The 25,855-nt window shown below is 43.4% G+C and overlaps 1 protein-coding gene across 1 annotated transcript; it reads right to left on the bottom strand.

The window, feature by feature from the left end:
- Window positions 1–10,836: 10,836 nt before the first annotated feature.
- LOC121340574 (interleukin-2 receptor subunit alpha-like) lies at window positions 10,837–25,108 on the bottom strand. The gene is made up of 7 exons (XM_041413415.1): window positions 24,982–25,108; window positions 16,247–16,432; window positions 15,906–16,028; window positions 15,384–15,611; window positions 13,593–13,646; window positions 12,640–12,712; window positions 10,837–11,396 (listed from the first exon to the last, which is right to left on the bottom strand). Exons 1-6 carry the CDS (start codon window positions 25,055–25,057, stop codon window positions 12,660–12,662), a joined length of 720 nt encoding a protein of 239 aa, XP_041269349.1. The 5' UTR covers window positions 25,058–25,108; the 3' UTR covers window positions 10,837–11,396; window positions 12,640–12,659.
- Window positions 25,109–25,855: the final 747 nt, after the last annotated feature.

The raw sequence follows: 25,855 nt of genomic DNA, 5'->3' as shown, positions 1-25,855 counted from the left end.
CTGCAAAGTGTTGGATCATGCAGCTGACTTAGCCCTTTTCCAGTAACACCAAGGGTTCACATTCTGTGGACTGAACATGTTGCCGTGTGCTGTCCCAAAGGAGAAGGCACCAGGAGAATCAAGAAAGTGACATCCTCTGGCCTCTGCTTGTGAGAGAAGCTGGGCAAAGCTCCTTTGGTCCCTCCAGGAAACAAAAATTCCTGTTTGGCAACCCTAATAAGGTTACATTGTAAAGTTCAACTTCTGATTTCTGAGGAACTATTTATCTGTTGTAAATCTGGGTGCGTTTCTGTTACACTCCCTGCAATGAGGCCCTCACTTCCTGTACCTGGGCAAAATGTCCTTGCTAATGGGCAACAGCACTTTGGCACGGGAATATTAGCCAAGAACACCTGGGGTTCAGATGAGGAGGTGCTCAGAAATGCTACTGCCCAAGTGCTGTGCCACACATGTGAAGATGCTGCAGAGAACCTTATGGACAACCTGCTCTAGCTGCCCCTGCTGGATCCTGGAGTCTGGACTAGAAGGTCCTGAGAAGTCCCTCCAAAACACAACAATTCAGTGATTCTGTGATCCTAGCACATGCCTTTGTTTACTTGCTTTTGAAATTGCACCTCGAGAGCAGCAGCTGTTGTATTACACAGGCAGGCTTTGGCATCAGATACATGGAAAGCGTAGAGCAGCCAAAGCTGAATTCCTGTGATGCACTCCTTGGACACCTTCATTCTCTGCTCTGCTTCTGAAGCTTTTCTGCAGATTTATGGGAAACTGATTTGGGGAAATGTATTCAATGGCTGTCAAAGAACAATGTCTGCCACATCATGAAGTTTGCAAGAGCTTACAATAAAAGTTATTTGATGCAGTGCTGGATTGCTGGGTCACGTCTTCTATAAACCACAAGTTGCTTTCCACTGAAATTTCTAGAACCACCAGTAAAGTCACAGTGCCCAGAGCATCCTTGCAGGACATTGGGTGTGCAAATGCAATCAGAGGATGTGCCAACATCCAAACCAGTGCCAGTCTCAGACAGCAGTTATTCTCCTGTTAATGGCATGAACAAAGTGGGACAGGGTGCCAACAGCTCATACAAGATATCCCCATGGGTCCAGGAACAAGACTCCCAACTGTAATGACCCACTCTTGATCCTTTGGCGGTGGGGGCCTTTGCATTTAACAGTTCAATGGGTTCTGTGAGTTCACGATTACGTGGGATTGCCCCACTTTTCCCCTTGGTAAGCGTTTTATACTGGGTCATGCAGCACTGTGGAGTTGGGGGACACTTTGGGGGTCTTTGATTCTTTATGGCTCCTTCTAATGATGGGCCCTGCTTTGTTCTGTCAGCTGGGCCTCATAAGGAAGGAGGAATTTGCCCCACCTCCACCAGATCTGCAACTTCTTGGCCTTCTCCCTCATTCTGGATAAAGCTCGCTTTCTTTTAGACATCAGTCCCAGGTTAACAGAGACTAAAGAAACCACAGGACCCAACCAGTTTGTTTAAACCAGCTGTGGTCTAACACACTTCTTCTGGTTCTTCTGGATACTTCTGGTTGTAAAAACCAACTCATCATTCTGTTATTCCTGGACTTTTGGAAATGGAAGGAACACGTGTCCAGTTTAGCTTTGAGTGAATGAATGCTCATTGAATGACAGAATATTGTGGGTTGGAAAGAACCTTAATGACCAGCTGCTTCCATGCCCTCCCATGGACAGGTACACCTTCCACTATCCCACGTTGCTCCAAGCCCCAGCCAGCCTGGCCATGGACACTTCCAGGGATGAGGCATTCTCAGTTTCTGTGAGCAACCTGTGCTGGGGCTTCACCATCCCCACAGTAAGAAATATCTTCCAAATATCCACTTAAACTTACACTCCTGCCATTTCAAGCACTTTCATTTTATCCTAAAAGTCTGGTTTAAGCCCGGCCAGCAGCCATGCCCCACGCAGCCGCTCCCTCACTCCCCGACCACCGGGATCAGGGAGAGAACTGGAAGGGGAAAAGCTGGAAAACTCATGGGTAGAGACAGAGATAGTTTAACAGGGAAAGCAAAAGCTGTTCACCCAAGCACATCACATCAAGGAATCCTTTCACCATTTCCCATGGATAGAAAGGTGTTCAGCCACCTCCAGGAGAGCAGGGCCCCATCCCACCTAACAGCTAGCTGGGAAGACTATACCCACCACTCCAAATAACACCTCCTTCCTCCTTCTTCCTGTTGCTTTATAACCTCAGCATGATGTCACATGGTCTGGAATATCCCTCTGGTCAGCTGGGCTCACCTCTCCTGGCTGTGTCTCCTCCCAAGTACCCCCAGCCTCCTTGCCAGCCTGGCAGTACAAAAAAGCAGAAAAGGATTTGCCCTGTGAAAGCTGTGCCCATCAATACCAGAAACATCTCTGTTATTAGGTCTGTGTTCAGAAGAACTCCAAAACGCAGCCCTACACTTTCTACTGTCAAGAATATTAATTCTGAACCCAGCAGACCTATCAGCTCCATGCCCTTGTACAAAGTCTCTCTGAAGTCTCCTATAGACTCCTACAGTAGTGGCAGGTGCTCTGAGGTATCCCCAGAGCCTTCTCCTTCCCAGGCACCTGGGATGAAGCTGTTACACAGCCATGGCAATCAGGCAAGAGAATATTTGTAGCCTGGCCACAGGAATGATGTTATGGGAGGCTGCAGAAGAGCAGACTGTGAATATCTGAGTGCACTCAGAGCCAGGCCAGTCCATCCAATGTCACCAGAGATGTTCTGTTGGGAGCAGGAACACATGTAGGTGCTGGAGCAGCAGCAGCTGCAGTTGGTGGGATTGATGAAATGATCAAGGCAGCCACCAGACCCTGTTAGCTGATCCTGACATGCCATGCTGCAAGGCAGCAAATTTGGGAGAAATTCTGAGGAAACTAAAACAAACAACTGCCAACCCATTTCAGAGTGGGTGTGAACACACCCCCTAAATAAAATCAGAAAGCTTCTCTTTTCTGTGGAACTCCCTATTTATAAGAAGGGGCAAATTTATGCCTGGGTGTATATTGCAGTGGCACTCCTGAGCATTCAACCACTCCTTTCTACAGGGAGAAGACAGAAAGAAGGGTTCAGCTGCCTGTTCCGAGACTCTGCTTCAAGGTAAGCTCTTGCTTCTTCATTACCATTGACTCCAACATTCAAAGCCTTTCCTGACTTCTCAAATAAATATGCACACCAAATCCCAGACTGGAGTTGCTGAGCTCCATGGAGCAGTCAGAGCTTCTGCAGGCATTGAATTTTGCAAGATTTCAGTATTTTCCATCAGTCAGGAGAGGAAGGACAGATGGAATGATTTGGGAAAGAAACACAAGGCAGCTCACCTGAAAATTAACACCAAACAGATCAATAAGTAGGAAGGGAGAGATTATTGAGTACTAAAACTCCACCCATGACCTTGCAAAAGTCCTCTAGATAAACACAGGTGTGGTCTAAATTCCTGGGAAAATTTACTCGAAAGGCTTCTTGGGAAATGTAATATCTGTCTCTTCCTGGAGAGCATATAAACCCAGACAGCCTGAGAATGCAGCAGAGGCCACCTGGAGATGCCAAGAAACCTCCAGAGTGGTGGATGGTTGAGCCTCAAGTGAGTGTCCCTCTTTACTCACATCACCCTTCTTCCACTCAGAGATGAGCTGCAGCATTTAAATTTCCACTTCTATTTCCTAACACCCCACTACTCACCGGGAAATTGACACACTGGATGGGAATGTCCTCATTGAACTTCAATCTCCTGCACAACATGGTTCCTCTGATCTGCTCCCAGTGAAGGGTCAAACAGCCTTTGTGAGTGGTGTTAGAGAAGTGAGGACAAACTCAGAAGAGGGTGAGATGGCCCATGGACAGAGCCACAGGGGAAAAGGCACTGGAGATGAGAGGGTCAGGTTAACTGTGGAGGGATTTCTGGAGTGACATTACAGGCAGTGCAAGATGAGGAGCATCAGTGTTGGTCCAGTCAGAAGGGTGGGATCTCCATCCATGGGCAGAGACCCCTGAGCACCTTTGGCTCAGGCTTGGTCCTCAAGGATCCAGCAGACAGACAGAACTCCACAAGCTCTAGAGCCCTCACCTATGTCTTTCAGACAAACTTCAGTAGAACAGGCCAGGCCAATTGCAGAAGAGAAAATGAAGCAATTCCTGTCATTGCTAAGGACAGAGTAGCAGGATGGCACTTGGGGGAAGGTGAGCCAGAGAAGGAAACTACATGCCCTACTCCAGAAGAAGGCTAAATATGTTTTCTAAAGATGAACCAAAAGATATTGAAGTTAGGAGAAAATAAACTATTTCATCCTATGCTTAGGAACTCAAGCAACTACTCTGGCATTGCACCACTACAGCCTCCACATTCTCTCTTTTTGGAGAATCATAGAATGGTTGGTGTTGGAAGGAACCATAAAGACCATCTCAGTCCAGTTCCCCTGCATGGACCAGGCCACTTGCCACTAGAGGAGATACCCAAATGCCAACAATACGTGATTCTGGACAATCTGCTCTAGCTGCCCGTGCTGGATCCTGGAGTCTGGACTAGAAGGTCCTGAGAAGTCCCTCCAAAACACAACAATTCCATGATTCTATGATCCTGGGATCTGCTTTGGTTTGTTTGCTTTTGAAACTGCACCTTGAGAGCAGCAGCTGTTGTATCAGACAGGCAGGCTTTGGCATCAGATACATGGAAAGCGTAGAGCAGCCAAAGCTGAATTCCTGTGATGCACTCCTTGGACACCTTCATTCTCTGCTCTGCTTCTGAAGCTTTTCTGCAGATTTATGGGAAACTGATTTGGGGAAATGTATTCAATGGTTGTCAAAGATCAATGTCTGCCACATCATGTAGTTTGCAAGAGCTCACAATAAAAGTTATTTGATGCAGTGCTGGATTGCAGGGTCACATCTTCTATAAACCACAAGTTGCTTCTTCGGCTGGGGCTTGAGACCACACTCATCCTCACCATTACTCCCACCATGTCCACTGCCCTCAATTTCCTGGCTCTGGAACCACTGGCTCATTGATCATGTCCATCAGTCCCTCCTTTGTGAACTTCCCAGGTTCTTCCCAGGACCTTTACTCATGGCAGTACCCAGAAATGCCCTGTCCTGCACAGCAAGCTCGTGAAACACCTGGGAAGCCCAACAGAGAAAGGAATCATCTGAGTCAATTCAGAATTGCCTTTCCCCAGTACTGCAATCATAACAGAGTTTACATTTCCCTGCATTTGCTTATTTTATTTATTAAGAAAAAACTCAAGCCTAGTCACCTTGAGAAATAACATCAAATATTTTAAGTAGAAGGGAGTGAAAGCATTGTGAATACCAAAACCTCCTCCCCAGATAGCCCAAAAATCCTCTGGATAAACACAAGTGCTGGCAGAACTCCTGGACAAACTCAATCTCAACCCTGTTTGGGAAATCCCACACATCTTCCTTCCTGGAAATCCTATAAAAATAGCCATTCTCAGACTATAGCAGAGGCATTAGAGAGTCCTCTGCCTCCTTGGTGGAAATGCCTTGCCTTCCACAGCAGGAGGTGAAATAGCTGGAAAACACAAAACAGAGGATCAGCCTGGCTGCTGTCTTCCCACAGGTCTTAGAGGTGCTTCCCACAGGAACCCAGCTTGGAGCTGAGCAGAGGGCTGCCCCAGCTGCACAAGCATGCTGCCAGGCACCTTTCAGCTGGGATGGCCTCTGCTCTCTGCTGAGCCTGCTGTGAATGGAGAATAGGGATGGAGCCCTTTGCTGAGCCCGGAGCTGCTCCCTGCCCACGGTGGGGTGGGAAGCACCTGTGTTCCCTGGGAAGATGCAGCTGCGCTGACATGGCCGGGTAATTTTGCAGTTTGCTCTGTGTCTGTCCATCTTTGGTGAGAGCTCTGGGCTCCAGTGTGTCACAGGGGTTTCAGCCACTAAGGAAAAATTATATTTGCTGGGAGCTGTGAGGAGACACTGCAAAGTGTTGGATCACGCAGCTGGCTTACCCCTTTTCCAATAACACCAAGGGTTCAGATTGCATTAAATGAACCCTTTGTCAAGTGCTGTTCTGCAAGAGAAGGAAACAAGAAAATCAAGCCATTTGCATAACCTGGCCTCTGCTGGGCAAATCTCCTTTGGTCCACCCAGAAGTATCTTTGGCTGCTCATTGGGAGGGCAGCCTGGGAGCTGCTTCCTGGTGCTTTGCCATCCCCTGGGCAAAGGAGATGCCATGCCCATCTGGGGATGGCATGGATGGATGATGCTGGATTGGACACATGGGAGCTACCAGATCTCTCTCATGTAGGCAGCAAATGTACTGTGTATGGTTATGCATGAAACATGTTCTGTTTGTGGCACTGCCAGGCCAATCACCAGCTGCTCCTCCAGGGAAAATGGACAACTCATCTCACCCTGCAGGGAGAGGCTTTTTCCTGGGAAATGATGATCAAAGACATGGGGGACATTCCCGAGTCTCACAGGAGGTCCTGCTGGGAGTTTTCTGTCTTAAATTAAATGTTAATCTAGAAAAAGGAAAAAAAAAAAGAATACTTTCACTAGTCTAAGTGCTTTATCTTGCTGGGAGCTTTTAGAAGAGAGGACGGTTAAATTTATCAAAACCCAAATGTTTATTCTCATGCGTTGTTTTTACATCCAAAGTCACATTAAGACATTTAATCCATATTATATGTTTGCTTAACCATTTTAGCCTCTGGATATAAAGGCCACACTTTCCTATTATGGAAGTTGTATAAGATTTAACCTCCTTTGATTTCTGAGGAACTACTTATCTCTTGTGTACCCAGATGGGATCATCTGAAGTTACACTCCATGTACATAAGAACCACCAAACTTATTCAAACTAATTACACAGTAGGAGAGTTTCCCTATTGTTTTGTTTTGTTTTTACTGTTGCTCTTGGTTATTATCTGGGTTCTCCTTCAATGGGATTTACAAACTCAGCATTCACACAGCGACTGTGCAAATATTGGAGCTCCAACTGTCAATGACAAACCCCAAATACATAAAGTCTTTTATACTTCCAAATATATCCTTCCAGGTGGATGGCACTACATTTAAGATTGGCTCAGCAAGATTATCCAGATGATTATTTAGGCCTTTGTAAACATCACATCCATTCTAAGGAATTCTCAAAGGCCTCAACACGTGGTGCTTCAGAGAGTCCGTGTTACATTCACATTTCCTCTGAAAATAACAATTACTTCAGCAAAAGAAATCTGATTTTACTTGACATTATTTTTTAGGAACTGCTAATTTGTGATTCATTGTGAACTCAGTGCCTCAAAATGCTTCATAATCTAAAGAACCTTCCAAGAATGCAGATTCATATATCGAAGAGAACTAAGAGAGAAAATACACTCAAGATCAGCCTGATCTGTCTCAAGTGCTGGATGGATGGCTCTGCTGTGCCAGTGGGTTTGAGGGGTTTTACATCAGCTGCTGAAGAAGTCCAGAAAATGCCAACACCATTCAGTAGCAGTACTGTACTTGGGAGTGCAAGTTGGCATGCTTTTGTTTTTCTTTTCATATGAAGTTACATTTTTCCCCACTACTTTCATAAAATATTCAAAGCCCAAAGCAAATGAAATTGTGTGATATAAATACGATAGAAAAACCTCCAAGCTCAGGAAGGCTGAACCAGTGATTCTGAGCTGGAAGTAAACAGGTTGCACTGTCTCCTCCTTCAGGGAGTAAATGCTGGGAGCAGTGATTTATCTCTGTCCTTCCCTTGCTGGTTTATATGCAGGTGGAATTTATTACTATGGCTACCCACAAACACTTGGTGTCTAGGTAAACTCTGGATCTTAGATACGTTAAAAGATTTAAAACCAAGTGTTTTTATCTTCATTTTTGAGAGAAAAAAAATAAAAGAAAAAAATGAGGAGAAGGTTTGTCTGCTAAGTGTCTTCCAGTTTCAAGCATGAGACGGCTTCAGAAAACAGCAATTTAAGAGTACCAGACAGATTGTGATTATCAGTGAGCAGAGGTGAGGAAGGCAGAACATGAGCCATTGACCACATAGTTTGGGCATGTATAAGCCAGCTCTTGTAAATACACATGAAGATACTCCAGGTTAACACATCACATCCTTTTCTTTTAACAGCTGCTTTAAACTTGTTTAAAGCAGGTGTACTGCTATGGAAAAAGGGAAAAACACTCGCTGGGGCTTCATTGAATTATGGAATGGTTTGGGTTAGAAGGGACAAGAAACATCTCCCAGTTCCAAATCCACTGCCATGAGCAGAGACACCTTCCACTATCCCAGGTTGCTCCAATCCCTGTCCTGGTCTTGGACATTCCCAGGGATGGGTCAGCCACAGCTTCTCTGGGCAGCCTGTGCCAGGGCCTCACCAGCCCCACAGTTAAGAATGCATCCCTAATATCCCATCTAACCCTGCCCTCTGGCAGTGGGAAGCCATTCCCCCTTGTCCTGTCTCTTCATGCCCATGTCCAAAGTCTCTCTCCAGCTCTCCTGGAGTCCCTTGAGGCACTGGAAGTAGCTCCAAGGTCTCCCTGGAGTAATTTCTTCTCCAGGTTGAACACCCCCTGCTGTCTCAGTGTGTACCCTGGAATGTGGCTGCAGACAGGGAATCCAAACCTGCCCATCTTTACCCCATGAAGTGCAGTAACAAACATCACTCCAGGACACAGCTCCTGTCCATGTGGCACAAGAGGAGTGCTCCTACATAATGCGCATAAAAATTTCTCAGTTACAATGGTGGTGCCAGAATTTTCTATACGAAAGCATTATAATGCAGGTAAACTCATAAAATGGAAATCTGAGAACTAGTGTTAGAACACATCTCTGTTTGCAGAGTGCACATTAAACTTACAGGTACTTTCATATCTGACATAAATTAAAAGCTCTCTTTTAAAACCAAATTTTGTTTTTATGTTTCTAAGCCATCTAGAAGCCAGCATTGTCAAATGGAGAGTTTCTCTTTGAATACCCACTGCCTGTGTGAATGGCTTCTCCCCTCACTTCCAACACTGACCTCTTCAGGGTTTATCTCCTTTGCTGCCATCCAAGCCTGCGGAAAAGAAGAAAGAAAAGGAGGAAGGACGGGGAAGAGGAAATGGCTTCCTATTTACCCGTGCTGCCTCTACTTTTCTCTTCAAGCCCTCCTTCTCATTCAGAGTGAAGGGCCATGTCACAGAATAAATTAGGTTGGAAAAGACCTCCAAAATGATTGAGTCCAATCTTTGACCACCTTGTGACACCATGTGTCATATCCAGTCATTTCATGAACACTTTCAGGGATGGTGATTCCACACCCTCCCTGGGCACCATATTCCAATGCTTAACCACCCTTTCAGTGAAGAAATTCTTCCTGAGGTCCAGTTTGAACCTCCCCTGGAGCAGCTTGAGGCTGGGTCCTCTCATCCTGTTGCTGGTTCCCTGGGAGAAGTGGCAGACACACACCAGAGTGGCAGAGAGCAATAAAGTCTCTCCTGAACCTGTTTTTGTCTGGGATAAACAATCCCATCTCCCTCAGCCACTCCTCACAGGACTTGCCCACCAGGACCTTAATTAGCTTCATTGTCCTTCTCTGGACTCACCAGCACCTCAACATCATACCTGACCTGGACACAGGACTCAGGGTGGGATTTCCCCAGTGCCAACTACAGGAGGGCAATCCCTGCCCTGGTCCTGCTGGCCACACTGCTGCTGATACAAGTCACGATGCCATCAGCCTTCTTGATCACCTGGGCACAGCTGACTCATGTGTCACCAGCCCGCCCGGTCCTTTCCCACTGGGACACTTTCCAGCCACTTTGGCCCAGCCTGTAGAACTGCCTGGAGTTATTGTGGCTAAAATGTAAGACCCAGCACTTGATCTTGTTGAACCTCATTCCATTGGCCTCCCACCATCGATCCAGCCTGTCCAGATCCTTCAGCAGACCCTTCCTACCTTCCAGCAAATTAACATTCCCAGCATACTTGACATTGTCCATGAATTTACTGAGGGTTCATGCAATAAGATACTTACTACAAATAAATCCTCTCCCAACAAGAATAAAAAAGCCATGGGAAATACAAACATCAAGGCTATAGAGTGAGAATAACTCAACAGGAATACTAACCAGTAAAGCAATGACACATACACTATTTTGAAACAGAAAACTAGACCAAAACCTCCTCATGTCTTATGAATTATAAGGAAGGGATCCACCCCATTTGGCTCTTGTCATATGCCATGTAAGTATCTGTAGTTAATCTGGTCAATCTGGGCATTGTTAAAGTCAATGCAGAGAAAGTGGTTAAGACCCCGAGTCATTTGACCTGTACATATACATAAATAACTATACGTCTGTGTGTGTGTAAAAATAAATACATATTCACATACATATATTACAGAATAATAATATATGTATTATTATATATAATATATATTTATTATTATTATTATATATATATATAGGCAATAAGGTGAGAAGAACTGCTCTCCAAAGAGACTTGTTCCTCCCCACTGCCTGCCTGGGACACAGATACTTGCATTCATCCAGGTGAAACCCATCTTACCCAGCTGAGCATGGCTAAAAAGAGGCAGAAGAATATCCAGACCTTGCAAATTCCCAATAATACAAGAACATGTCAAGTACTGGGTGTGCTCTTGAGCCTGTCCTCAGATGCCTTTGTGCGGGGCTCTCTCACTCTCTGCAGATACAAAAGGAGCTGCCAGATTAATCAGCCACCATGATCTGCATCATCCTTGCCTGATCTGGAGGAATGATGGAGGAACTCTCATGGAAGGCACAAATCCAAAATAACTGGGAAGAGGGGAGTGATGAGGAATGCATGTATATAGTAAACCATAAGGGAATCCAGTCAGATTTTCAACTGCAGTGCAGGGGGTGAAGGGGTTTAATTTCCAAGGGGAACAATTTGAGGAGAAAGGTGTGCCTGCGCCTGGCCCACCTGGGTGGGGAAGAGGCAGGGGGACATCAGGTGTCCAGCAAAGCTGCTCTGTTTGTGGGGAGGATGGTGTGTGGGCTGAAATGACAGTGGCATCAATTAATGCTAGGGAGAATGGTCCATATGTACTCCTGGTGGCTTGGGAGGGGCTGCAGTTATATTAGAAATACATCTGCTGTGTCGTAGGAGGAGGAGAAGTGGGTTTGGGAAGCAGTTTCAGGCAGGGCTCTTTCCCCAGCAGTCAGTGATGGGGTGCAGTCCTCCTACCAACACTCTGTAGGTGGAAAGTCATGCTGTCCCCATAAGAGCTGAGCTGTAACATCTTCTGCCACCTTTACACATTGGATTTGAGTGTCCAGGCTTCCTCCTTGTTTGCCACTGCTGGTCTTGGGGTCTCTGCTACAATCTGGTTTCTTCTGTGGCAAGTCATTAATTTCACAAGTCTGCATCTGAATGCCACAATTCCCTGAGAAGTCTTCCCTACAACAGGAAAAACACTTTTTTATAGGTGGGAAGAAGCAGGTTTTCTATGGCTTCTTCTATATTTACTATGAGAAACAACAGAGTATTTTTTGCAGATGACACCATTTAGGATCTCAGTTACTCTTTCATTTGTCAGTTCCTATTTCATCTGGCATTGGCTATTTCACCTTTGTTCCACCACAGAGCCAGTACAATATAGATCATTCTTGACACTTTGTCACATAGCACATTTTCAGAAATCCTACAATGGCCCAGGCAATCTGCACCATGGTTGACTATCTTCACTAAAGCACATTTCAAAGCATTGTTTACACTTTATCCAGCCATGAATTGACAAAATTCCACTTCTAATGTGGTTTCACAAGGTCCTCCCTTCCCACTTTTCAAGAAAAATCTCCATTCAGCTAAGAAGCACTTGTAATTAGTAAGGAACATGAAGAGAAACAGGGATGAGGATTATTAAAGAGAGAGGAGAAGAGGAGAATTCCCAAATGTTAAATAGGAACATCTTGGCTTAACTAGGCAGGGGAGCCTATGAACAGGTGCCTTGGTGCATCTCAGTGTAGAAACAGAAACAGGGAGGAGGCCAGACTGAAATAAATCTGAAGTACAAAGTTGTCATGACACAACTCTGAAATTAGGGGGAAGAAGTCAACAGAATTACGTGGTTGTGGTGGCAGATGCTCCCCAGACTTCCCACAGTTTGGCCAGAGAGAAAAAGACTGATTGCATAACCTATGTGAAACAATGTATTTGCATAGCTAACCTTAATTTTCCCACAGAATTAATCTCCCCCCCATTACTGAACTGCCATTCTCAGTTCCACAATGGCTGGGACAAACACTTCATTTTAGAATTAGAGAATCACAGAATTATTTGGGTTTGAAGGGATCTTAAAGCCCATCTCATTCCACTCCCCTGCCATGGACAGGAACACCTTCCACTAAACCAGGCTGCTCCATCCAACCTGGCCTTGGACACTTCCAGGGATGAGGAGTCCACAACCTCTCCGGGCAACTTGTTCTAAGATTTTTTTTTTTATTTGATTCCTCCTCTTTTTGTGCCAGTATTTAACAGCTGAATCAGACAATCCCAAAATCCTAACTCATATTTAACACCAAAGAAGATGTCCAGAAATCTAAGCAGTGCAGTAGGGAAAGGCTGATCCAGTTGACAACTCTTCCACCTCTAGGGATTTTTTTGGTTAGATTTCATGTTTTCCTCATTCTGTCCCACTTACCTTTTTGGCTGCTTGCTGAGTCACACAAAGGCAGTGGGAATGATAAGCAGAACAAACCAGATAGCTGTAAAACCTGAAAATCAATATGGTTAGCACCTGGAGTTACCTTAATTATTATATTTACTCCAGCTGGGAGAAACAGGCAAGATTAAGGATAGGGTCTCATCTTGCCCCTCTGCCCAGAGGCAGGAATTTTTCCATGTTTTCCCATGGCTCCCAGGACCCAAGCAGAGGGTATTTGGGCAACTAGAGATTGACCACAGTCAAATAACCAGGGACTGCTGATGTTGTGGTCTCTGGAGTAGTTTGCAAACCTCCTCCTTCCCTTCCTTCATCTCACTCCATTATTCCCTCTCACCATAATGTGCACTACAGTTTTTGACAGACTCCAGCTGGAATCAAGAGCCCTTGTGCAAAGTCTTGAGCATATGCACAGTAAGACACAATTTCTACTTCATCAGCTAATGGCTGAGTGGAAGATGGGGAAGGGGGAGAAGAAAATGTCTTCAGACTGATCTAAATGCATTGGTTTAGCCGTGAAGAAATGTTCTATTTGCCCATCTTTTTTATGCCTTTGAAAATGTGAAAAAACCTCAGCATTTAAATATTTACTTTTTTTTTCTGTTTTTTTCCACTTGAAGTGATTCGCTGAATTCACAGAAAGTCTCAGAGAAGAATCTGAAAATGTCTCCATTTAAAAAACAGATTTTTGGTTGATTGTTTTCTTTTAGATTCCTTACAAATATTTGAAAATTTCTTTATAAAAGCTTAAGTGCTTAAACAATCTGTTTATACTGTCTTTACTACCTTCTCACAACATACATGGGTATAGATTTGTCTTGCAGCATATTTAGCAACTCTTCTAACAGAAATGGATCTCTTTGGAATAGAACAACAAACTGAAAGACCAACTAAGTGCTCTGGGTGGTGAAGTCTTTAATAAAATGGCATACCTGTCACTGGCAGTGTCCCTGATGAGGAAGGGAAAGAGGACAGAAGATTCAAACCTATGAAGAGAGAAAAATTCGTGATTTTTGTATCAATTTGCTCTCCTGATGAAGAGCACCGGAGCAGTGCTGAGGACAGAGTCAGGCAAAGAGCCAGCTCATTCCAGCACCAAAGCACCAAGCCCAGCTCATTCCAGCACCAAAGCAGTGCCAAGGGTGGAGTCTGACAGAACACTTTAAAATTGCCATGTTTGTTTCTTGGCCATCAGCAGATCTTTCCAGCCTGGATACCAACATATCTGCTAACCTGATCCCTGTTAATGGTGGGCATGAAGTGAACTGGAATGGGATCCATCTAAGATCTTTACTTCATATAAGAGTGGAAGGATGACTTTCAAGGTGTCAAGCTAGTACTTGGAAACATGGTTTCAACCAGGACCTGTTTTTGTCCAGAAATGTAAGCTAAACCTTCCCTGGTGCAAGAAATTAATTTCTCTCTTATCCTGAAAAGGAAGCTCTGAACTTGCCCTGATATAGGGCAAAGTTTTTAACAAGATGCCCTGTAATAGTGTAAAAATATTTTTTTTGTGCTGAATGCTGAAGGAAAACTGAGAAAGTTCTAGCCTCATTACAGACATCAGATCATAACAAATACAAAGGCAACACTTAAGGGGAATAAACATTTGGTACTCGCAAGGACCTGACCTTGCTGAGGTTTGAGAGAATTTTGCAGGAAACTGGAATTACTGTTTCGTTAAATTAAAGGCCAAGGGGGCTTCTTTTGTTATCCAGTCCCATGTTTTTCACAATCCCAATTTAAAATTCCTAAAATATTTGTAGTTTTTAAATAGATGTAATTCCAATAGGCTGTATTATTTTCTAGGACTGGTTTGTTGATGGGCTTTACCTATGAGAGCAAGAAATTCTTTTATCCTGATAGCACCAAGTGAAATTTTCAATGGTATCATTCTGTAGCAGGAACACTCTGAACCAGGCACCACAGGGGAATAGATCTATGAAATAGGGGAGAAAGTGCTGGGCTGATGCTGAAACAGGGTATGCAGTGGTCTGGTATGGTCACAAGGGCTGGAATGACAAAATAGGCTGAATTTCTCACTGCCAGCCATTCATTTTACAGATATAAAAGCCACAGCAAGCTTTCACAAAGCAGAAATCTGTACATTTTCCTGGAAATATGTGGAGTTTCTCCCGTGAGTAGGGACACCTATTTCACAGATACTTCCCGAGGGATTAAGTGAAGGAATCTGCCTGTGTACATTATGATTATTTCAGTGGTAAATTACATTTGACTCCTAATCAGTACTGTTTCTTTTGTTGGCTTTAATATAGGTATCTTGATACTGTTTTATATTATGCTATAATCTACTAGTAGTTACTTTAATTTTATACTGTGTAGTAAGTAATTCTGATGAAAGTCTTTTGTCTGTTACTTCCTGTTCATATGTCTTAATAAACAACTCCTTTTTATATAATTACATCTGATTTTTTTTTTTTTTATATATAATTACATCTGATTCATCAACAGAACTTGCAGGACAGAATGATTCCTTAAATTTAAACTGCTGACAAAATCTGAGGCTGAGGAAGGATTTGCCTTCATTTCAACCCCTTTCTATTAAGCTGTTTAAACATACAAGGGAGTTCTTTCTTCCATCAGTGGCAGGGCTTCTTTAGTAAACTTTTTTTGAAGCTCCCACTCTCCCCATGACAGCTGGGGGGTCTGAACCCCACATGAGTAGGTCAGGACATTGCTGTGGTTAATCACAACCGTCTTACCTGGCCCAATGGTCTGTGGTGGCCACTGGTTGGTGTCATTGGTGCATCTCAGATCAAGGTGGGTCCAGAAGGTTTTGCCATCCACTTCCTTGCACGTCCTGCTGCCAGAGGTGGGGGGTCTCTTATCATAACCTGTCTGGCATTTGAAATGTAAGACTTGTCCCACGTAATGCTGCTGGGGCAGCCTTATGGAGGCATGTGGAATAGTCTTGGGAGGACCACAGAAATCTGTGGGAGCACAAGGCAGCACACGGTTAAAGCAGACAGATTTTGCACAGTGCTTCTCTTCTTGAAAATTTTGTGTTCTTAGGAAATAGAGACAAGCAAGATCCTGCAAGCCTTTATAATTCTTAGTTAGGATATAAAATACTCATTTGCTTATACTGTACCAGCTTATTCAGCCAAGATATTACAGAAATAATTTCTTTCCCTCTGTCTGCAAAATAATTAAATATTATTCACCATTTTTACATTACTACCATGGAAATCAGCAGGAGAAGTATTGAATGAGCTCTTATTTACTTTTTGGTGTGGACTCTGAAAGGTCTTCTTGCTTCTGGGGTGCAGGGCTCATTGGTTCTATTTCTGGCTTCTGTGTAAGTTCTAACTCTGTCTTGAAAGCCATTGCTGATAAATTTTTCATATCTGTGGAGAAGTTATATTTGTTGAGTTACTGCAAGACAAATATCAGAACAAAGTGCCAGAGCACCCAAGCTTCTAGAGGTTGGGTAAAACTGTTGCAAGTTCTAACTTAGAAAAATAAGCACAAAAGATCTTTTGTTAATGCCCAGATTAGTTTTATACCAAGTTACACATGGAGGAGAAACACCTCTATGTATAGAAAAAAAACAGCACTCACTCACCAATGCATTTAAATGGTTGGTGTTCCCAAACAGCACCCTGCTGTTGACTCTTACACTCAATTCCTAGGTATACACTAGCCTCTCTGCCATAGCCAGGGTCACAGGTATAGTACAGTTTGGTCTGTAGTGGATACACGTCGGCAGTAACATCAGCAAATTCACTCGGTGGAACACGTGGGCATACGCCTGCAAATAGAAAGCCTGAGAGTCAGGACAGCCTGGCATTTTACTTTATGGATCAAGGACTTCCCTGTTCTCAATACCAGACATGTCCAGCAGATGGAAAACATGAAACATTTTCTTCATGAAGAATCATTATTATCAACATTTTCTTAATGAAGTTGTACATAATTGTTTTGGAAAGCAGTCACAACCACCACAGTGTGCAGCCCTCAGTCATGGAGTGAGGCACAATAGGCAAAAGTAAGCAATTAAAAGTTGCAATCATCTATGAGCAAACATTGGGAATGGGCACAGACTCTCAGTTCCGTCTGAGGACACCAAAGAGCAGCTTACTGTGAAATAAGTTTGCAAACCTAAATATAACTTGTCCCAAAACAAAGACGTGAAGTGTTGTGTCATCAGCAAATCATATCTAAATATACTTCTTAATCAGCTGGAATGAATTAAGTTAGATCATTTCAGTGCACTTGTAAAGCCTGCTCAAGCTGAGCTGGGAACCCAGAGGTTGGTAAAGGCACTACTTAATTATTATTTAAGGCCTAAAGGCTGAGAAATTAAAGGCTCAAATAGTCTGGTTGCACCAGGCCTGGCACTCTTTATCTTTGGGTGCATGATCTGTGGCCCTTTATGCTTATGCACAAGAGTAACAGCTATCAGGAGTGAGATTTCTTAGTCATCATATCCTCACACTTTCTGCACCCATAATTAATGCAGCCTTAGCAAACAGCAGGAATGACTGCCAAAGGCCATCAAGTCCCTGATAGTTGTTCATCATTTGGTGTCTGCCCTTGTGCTCCCAAAAGTGCTTTCTCCTTGAACGACCAACAGCAACTCAACCTGTGACTCCCACCCCCAGCCCTGCAATGCCTTTTTCTTTCATTTCCTCGCGTCGATATTTTCTGCCCTTTTTATTTTACATTGTCTTGCTGTTTAGTAAGTCACAAAGTTTGAAGAAGGCAACAATGAAAGGTTTGTGAGCAGTTTAACACCTAATCTGCATAAGGGTTGTTTTAATCCCCTTGTACCTCTGTGTTATCAAAGGATTTGCCTTGTAAACGACATCAGACTGTGGCTTTGAGAGAAGCGACTGCACCCGAAATAGTTAACCACATGGTTTACCACAGACTGTCAGGGTGATTAAAATTAAAGAGTTATCAGATCAGCAGCAAGTTGAGATCATGTACTCTCACTTTCCCTAAAAGCTAAAAGCTTGTTTCCCTCAAGACTTCAAAAGCCTCTTTGAAGCAGATTGCAGATCTGAATCTCAGCACAAGGCACTCAAAGCTACAACTCATTAGTCTCTTCTTAAGAAAACCCACAACATTTAACCGACTCATCATAAAGGGCAAACATTCTTTTAATTGATGATCAGTCGTTGGGTTCCTCTGAACTTGCACATATCAGCCACGGATTGTGCAGAAATGGTGCACTTGGGAGATGGTGAACATCCACACTGCAGCTGGATCACACACAACCTTTCTTGGATCCAGCCTTTTAATTTCATCCACATTGCTCAAGTTCTTGTCTTCTCACATCTAAATAACTGCAGTATCTTCTTTGACCTTTACAACCATATTCCTTTCTCCTATCCAGAAAGAATTTTGAAAGAGGAATTTCCCAGGTTTTGTTGTGACCTTGTGCCTGCCTCCTTTTGACTTTTAACTGCTTTATTGTCACATAAAATATTTTGCTCCCATTTTCAAGAACCTTCTCCTTTGCAACCATCATAACCTTTTAAAACATTATCTTATCCTCCCATACTTCTCACCAATGTGTTTGATCAAAGCCGTCAACTTTTGGGTTTATTGTTGTACCAGTCCTCACACTGGGAGGAGCCGTGAATGAATACAGATATTGCAAAATATCCTTTGCTATGACTGCTCTTCAAAATATCTTATATATCTTCAGAAGTCCTTGTCTTTATGTGGTTTTTACTCCTCTTTCTAGAAAAAGTAGGCACTCAGCATGTAACCCATGCACCCTCCTGCCAGGCAATTTTAGGGAGTGAAAAGATCCTCCCCGAGCCTCATTTTCTCCAGGCTGAGCTCCCCCAGATCCCTCAGCCTCTCCTCATCAGACCTGTGCTCCAAACCCTTCCCCAGCTCCACTGGACCTGTTCCAGCATCTCCATGTCTTTCTTCAGTTTCATGTCATGGCACCTCCTGGAATAGTTTGGGAAGACTGCAGAGAGGATGCAGACCTGGTGAGGTCTGGACCGTACTGACCTCTGGAGTGAATTGTGCCTAGAACTTCATTCCATCTTTGTCCCCAAGAAGACTACATCATTTACCCCTAAAAAAAATCAACATCATTGCTGTGTGAGTGGGAAAATAGGCAAGGGATTGGAAGAATCCAGGGAATAGGGAATGGCAGCGTAGATTTTTTCTCCCTCACCAAATTTCTGACTTTTTACATTTTTAGGGAAGATTAGCTTTGTTTTCTGGGGTTTTTTGTTGTTTTGCAACCTGTTGGGAATTAGCCAATCAACTTGTTTGAGTTGGTGTGATATGAAAATATTAGTCTTTTAAGAGGTCAGCATATCTGGGCATAACCTGCCTCACAGCCTTCTCACCTTCTCCAGGACTGCACTCCTGCTATTACTGGTTTGAAATACTGCCCTCACATTACCTTGAGATGTCTTGATGTTTCATTGCCTCCTTATTTTCCCTTGCACATATTCCAATTTTTCGTCCCCGTGACAAGGTGTTGTGTGCCACTATTTCCTTCTCTTGCCATCCTGATGTTCACTGTTCTCTCATTCCTTCATTCACAAAATTCATCAGTCCCTACCAATTATTCTCACTTCCCATACCCCAAAAGTGTCCTGGGACTCCATTTCTCTGCACTTAGAGGTAGTAAATGGGCCAAACAGAGAGGTTGCTGTAATTGTGTTCACAGGGATTTTGCCTTTCTGTCAGTTGCAGAATTATGAGAACACTTAGCTGTCCTAAAACAGATGGGAATTTCTGTTTCTCCCCCCATCTTCATGGATTTTTGGTACCTACAGTATTTGTGGAAATTCTGGAGGTAGTTATAATTATTATGATGGAGTGGATGGAGACAAACCCTTTGAATCAGGAGATTGTGTATTGGGACAATAGGCAGCCATGAAACATAATTAAAAAGTAGTTCTTGGTTCTGCTGGAGTGCTCCCTAAATTAGGTTTGAAAAGTTTTTTGAGACCTGAAAGCCTTGTCATCTGAGCCAACAGATAGGTGTGATCTGGGGTGTCTGATGCCATTTGAGATGTCTCAGGGCATTTGGGATTTCCACAGGAGCTGTCAGATATCAGACAGAAGATGCTGGAGGGAAAGAAACCCAGCATTTAAATCAGCACCAGTTCTTTCAGATTTCTTCCCTCACATTTCCCATTCACCTGTGTTACTCACCCAACCACAAAACTGCTCTTGGTGGGTGTGCTGGCAGTACCAGGCTTCATGAAACCCTCCCTTCTGTTTCTCTTCCACATCTGAGCTGGCAGAGCAGTGACAGATGAGGCTCTAAAACAACACCTTCAGTCCACAAGAAGCGAGTGTGGAAAATTTGTAACAGGTATTTTTAGCGTTAGGTAAAACACAGACAGTGAGTCACGCCACACTAACCTGAACTCAGAACTTCCTCTGTCACGTGGCTGTGTGTCACCAGCACTGACATTATTCTGATCTCAAGTTAAAGCAGCAAGGTGCAAAAATAGAACAATTTTCCCCTTCCTACAAAGGCAGTAGGATGGGATTGGTAGGAAACTGGATGCTCCGAAGTTTTGGGCAGAAGCAGTGGGAGAAACCAGGTACTGCACACACCTGCCCAGTTCAGAGATGAAGAGAGCACCTCTCCCCAGAGACAACAACAAATCAAACCAGTTGAAAATGAAGATACTTCCCCAGCTGTGCCTGAAAAGCTAAATCAGCCCTGGGGATTTGTGTGCTGTGAGAAACTGAGCTCTCTAAATGGTGCAGTCTCATGAAGATGAAACTGGTACAGGCAAAGCGAAGGAATTGATACCGACAACAGGACTGAAAGGGTAATGAACTTTTCCTAATTTCAAATCCTATTCCTTGCTTGTTAAAGGATCCTAAAGGATCGTTTAACAAGCAAGCCTCAGCTCTGCAGGATTCTTTCCCCCATTAATGTCATGTATTGCTTATGTGAATTTGTAAGATGGGAACAGATCCCAAAGGTGGGGTTGGGGAACAGACCCCAACTTTATTGTAATTTGCCTGTGAGATTATAATTAACTGTTCCTTAGATTATAGAGAGATTATTTTAAAACACAATTTGAGTAATAGTGAGTCTGCAGTGTAAGTGACAGAAATACAGTGCAGATAAAATGAGCAGGTGCAAGTTTTAATACGAACAGCAATGGAGGAGAGACCAGCCTTGGGGGGATGGAGGTGGGTTTGAATATTCCCAGCAGTGGAGAACAAGAATGTCCTGTTCTAAGGATCTGGCAGTTCAGTCCCTGCTGAGTTCGCTGTGCCAGATGTCTCTGTTTAAAAAACAGTGTAAAATAAAGTGGAATATGAACTGACAGGAGCTCTAGGACTACAAAAAAACTTTGTTTGGGGGAAATAAACTTCTTTTACCTCTTGGCTTAATCCTGCTGACCAGCTGTTTGCCATTGACCTAGGCAGTGGAATCTAATGCAAAAAAAATTCCATCTACAGCAAGGCTAGAGCAGGTTGCACAGTGGACTAAGCTTTGTCAAGCTAAGTAGAATTTGGCCTCTGGAATGTGCCTTCTTAGCTCCTTCTGTGAGAAGTGGAGCTGGGCAAACCTCTCTAGAGCACAGCAGTCACCTAATTTACCTTCTCCAAAGCAAAGCTTTAAGGTGCTCCTTTCTTTTTATCAGCTGCAGTGGTGGAAGAATGTTCCTACATGCTCACATTGATAATCAGAGTGGTTTACCTGATGCACTGATGGATCTCACACCTGCCCAAACAGAGAGGCTGGGCTGGGGACTTGAACTCAAAATGTGGAATTGGAAGAGGGAACATTAGCAAAGAAGGAAGAGGGAGGAAAACTAGGAACATTAGCAAAGGAGGAAGAGGGAGGAAAACTAGCCTGAGCACTGTATGCTGCATAGAAAGTGCAATAAGTAAAGCATGGGGAACACTTGTTTTTGTTTCTGGGTGTTTATAACATCAGTGGTTCCGTGGTAAAGCCACAGAGCTCAGACTCTCTAAATGCAATCATAGCACATGGTTTTGTAGCAAAACACAGAGCCAAGTTTTGAGAATATCACACATGAAAGCCTTGTTTTGGTGTGACACTTCTGCTTAAATAGACAATCTCAGTAACATGTCTTTGATGTTTTCATCAAAAAAGAAACAAAAATTTTCTTTTTAAACAACAGCAGAGATACAGATTCTCTCCTTTGTCTGGAATTTTCTCAGTCTTGCTTTTTGTAGGGCTGAAAGGCAGTAGAGAATAGCCTCTCTGAAAATAACTGAATGGTCTGACATGTGTGTGTCCCAGTCTTGGGAAAGTGGGAAAAAAATAGGCCTAGTGGGGAAATTTTGATTTCAAATATGCCCTAAGGTTTCATCTCACCTGACTTAGGGACTTTGCATGGTTATGGAGCCTTGCCCTGGAGATCTCAAAAGTGAAATGGAAATTTTCTGCACATGGCAATGATTTTTCTGATGTCGTGCATGAAGTGTTTTTCCACATACAGAGGGTTATATATTCTTTATGTGAAGGCTCACACTTTACAAATCAAGAAAAAGCAGCAGATGACTGAGTGCTGCTCCCCTGGCAGGGCTGAGGAACAGGGAGTCAAGTGAGGAAAGTCATGGAAGGACTTTGGAGATGTGAGGTTTTGGGGAAGCATTGGAGGAGATAGAGCAAAGACTCAGTGAGCCACGTTGTTCCAAAATTCAGGACCAAGGTCAGGGAATGGAAAATATCCAGAAGCTGGGCTCTGAAGATAGCATTAATGCAACAGGGAGAACAGGGCAGACAAAGCTGAACACTGAGGAGGTAGGGAGACCAAAATAACAACAATCTGAAGGCAACAGTGAGCAAAGCCAGCAGTGGCTTTCTAAAAGTAGAAAAGAGTAGATTTTTTTCTGCAATAAAAGGAAAAGGGACATAACAATTCCTCCAGCTGAAGAAGCAGGCACTGCTGGATCTCCATCTGTCTCTAATATCTGCTTTTCCTCAGTAGGATCACACTTTAAAAACATTTTTTAAACTTTTTTTTTACTTTTAGCTGTATATTGAGCCCTTTGTTGCTGAAGGCCACTGTAGCTGAAAGGTTTATAAAGGTATTTGCTCTCTAATTGATCTTAGAACAATCACTTGTGTGTGTTTGACAACTTTAATGTATTCTGCATTGCATTTCAAATCCATGGGAGCCAGCACTAATATGCAAGTATAATGGGAAAGAAATTCCTCTCATTTACATGACTGAGATCTGGTACCCATCTTGTGTGAATGAAATTCACTTGAATGAATTTCTTTCTTTCGTGAGTTTTAATCCTTTCCAGGTTTAAGTTGCAAGTCTGCTCAGTGTATTCCTGTATGATGAACAGCAAGATGGAAAGGTTGTAGGAGCACAGACCAGCTTTTACCTTGTGTTTGACCCTCACTTCAGGCTTCAACCATGCCTGCATCTTCTAGGCACTGATGCTGTGCAAAACAAAGGAGACAAATGTGATACTCTTCACAGGAAAACCAGCATTTCTCTTCCTTTTAGCACTAAGGTGTAGTTTAATTTTTATTAAATGAATGGTCGTCCCATTCCTTAACTTCCCAGGACTTTTTCCTCTCAAGACACTTTGAGACCTCTCAGTGAAATTGTTCTGTAAAACAAATGGTTTTTATTTCCTTGTCCCTCTAATTATATTTATTCCTGATAGTGCATTTTGACAAACACCATCTAGGGCTGGATGTATTTACAAAACTGAACTTGCAGTGCTGGGACAAGGTGAAAATACTAAGGCAAAATAATAAAAAAAGCACTGTATGTGCTGAGACCTGGTTGATTTTTGACCAGTTTGACCCAGCCCCTTTCCCTTTGCTTTGCTTATGTCTATTCCTGGGTCTCCTTGTTGATCCCCCTAAGGAATTAAATCAACAGATCTTACAGTCAAAATGCCTTAAGTATCTCCATGATTAAAAGCCCCTAAATTGGTAAAAGGTGGTGTTTCTACCTTAGCATATTATTTGCATGGAGAAATTACAAATATACATATGTATATATATAAATATTATGTTTAATCATTGGGAGAGACATTGAAAATAAGTGTAAGAAGCTGAGGAAAGAAGAGCTTAGACATACAGTGGGGAATGGAATCCTGTGCATTAATTCATTCAGTGGTGAATAAAATTACATGAAATAGCATAAAATGCAACTGCTCTGACACCCCTCGATTTTTTTTTTCCAAAAAAACAGAAAGGTTTCTGATAAATGAGAACTGCCAGAAAGAAATTTCACAACATGTTCCAGGCAGAGTAATACAGAAAGTGTGATCTGGGGGACCTGACTCATCCCAGAACTGATCCCACTGACACATCTCTGGCTGAGCAGCTCGTGGTGCTGCTCCTGCACGCAGCACCAAACACTTCCCATGGGCTCTGGCTCCTCAGCTGGCAGTGAAAGGAGAAGGTGCAGCATTTACTGGCAAAATAATGAGAATAAAAATCACCTGGAGCTTCAACATTTGTGAAGGTCCTTCCTGCATTAATCAGTTCAGTCATTAGCAACACACTCCTCCCCTGAGATGGCCAGCCTTGAGGAAAATTCCCAGCCCTGCTAAGGATGATCCATCAGCAGTAAGAGTACCAGCATATCTGAGAGCCTGCCTTAGGCTGTGTCTGTTCATACCTCCCAGCCTGGACATCATCATCAGACACAGAAAGAAATATCACATTTGTGGAACACTGAGAATGGAAGGGGTATTTTTTTTTTTTTTCCTGCCTTTGAACAAAGCAGTTTAAATTTAAATACACTAATGCATCACCAGACCATTTCTCAATGCACACACTTGTCACAATAAATAAGCCAAATCTAAGCAGTGTCACCATTTATAAATGTGTAAAATCAAGCTGAATTGGATTAGCTGTCTCCATTCACAGTTTACAGGCACTGCTGATTGAGAGGCATGGCTGAAAAAATATTTCATATCCATAGTACCCATAGCAAATTTGGATGATACCTTTTAACTAATAGCATTGCCATCAATTTTACCTACAGGGGTGCTGGCATTTCAGTGTCTATTTTTGTTTCCTAAACTTACAAGCAAAATGGAAAAAGGAAATTCAAAGGGCTGCCTCAGGCTGCTTTGATCTGCCCACTGTTCCAGCGATGGGTTGGAGGATACATACATTAGTCAGACAAAAAATATCCTCTAAAGCTCTGGATTTTCTGCAGTTGACAGCTTGTGGGCACAGAACCCATTTCTCTCATTTCCTTAGAATAATAAAATCCTTAAGCTCCTTAGCATCTTTCCTTTGCTGAAAGGAGTCAGGATGTTGTGAACACCCTCTTCAGCCACCAAAAAACCCAAATCATTTTTTCCCTCCCCAAAAGGCAAAAAAGAGTCTTTTACCTGGCCTGCTCCCCTTGACGAATCCAAACAAGAGCCACATCAAAAGCCACTTGATCTCCATGGCACTTGTCCCCATCTTTTCTCCACACCTCTGAGGATGGTGAAGTTTCTCAGAAGCGATGAGCTGTTGCCAGCTAAGCCAAGGAGCTGATTACTGCCTGATGAGGCTGTCTGGGAGCATCACCCACGTGTGCAGCAAGGGCTTTGGTCAGCAAATCATCATTTTGCTGGCTCCACGGGAAAGAACAAAGGCTGCTTTCTGTTCAGGTATTAGTCTGTTATCCAGGAAACCAAACTCGATGCTCGCTGTGGCGGAGTGTGCCATCGTGTATAGGAAGTGGTTTGACACATCAGAGCTCCTGGCTCCAGAGCTCTGTCACATTTCACTACAGCTGAGGTCAGTAGAAGCAGGAAGGCTTTAATAGGTTTGTTCAGGCCCCAAATCTGTGGCTGGACAGGTACTAGAGAGGGACCAGGGCTGTGGAATAGATGTCTGGTGTGTGACAGTGGATCTCAGGCAACATCTGTGGGCGCTACCAGCAAAGAAAAGGTTCCATGGCTTCTCCTTTTGGGTTTCAGAGGTCTTCTATTAGGGATGATAAAGCCATACTTCATTTAGTTTGGATGGAGGCATGTGTGCAGTTTCTCTGAATGACAGCTGAGCTTCTGAAGGATGGACAGCTTGATTTAAAAAAAAAAAAAAAAACAAAAACAAAAACAAAAAACATGAGGGTGAGGCTGCCAGGTTTGGAAAAGGTTTTGCTTCCTCCTAAATTGTCTGGGTGTCACATGCTTCAGTGAAATTTTTGTAAATGCCAGTGGAAAACTGGAAATTACCAAGGAAGTGTCACACTTTATGTAGTTTTTCTTCAGC

The sequence above is a fragment of the Onychostruthus taczanowskii genome, unplaced genomic scaffold, assembly GCF_017590055.1.
Source record: "Onychostruthus taczanowskii isolate IOZ18803 unplaced genomic scaffold, ASM1759005v1 scaffold41, whole genome shotgun sequence".
Lineage (NCBI taxonomy): Eukaryota > Metazoa > Chordata > Aves > Passeriformes > Passeridae > Onychostruthus > Onychostruthus taczanowskii.
Note: the sequence above shows the minus strand (reverse complement) of the source record. Positions and strands in the feature narration are given on the sequence as shown.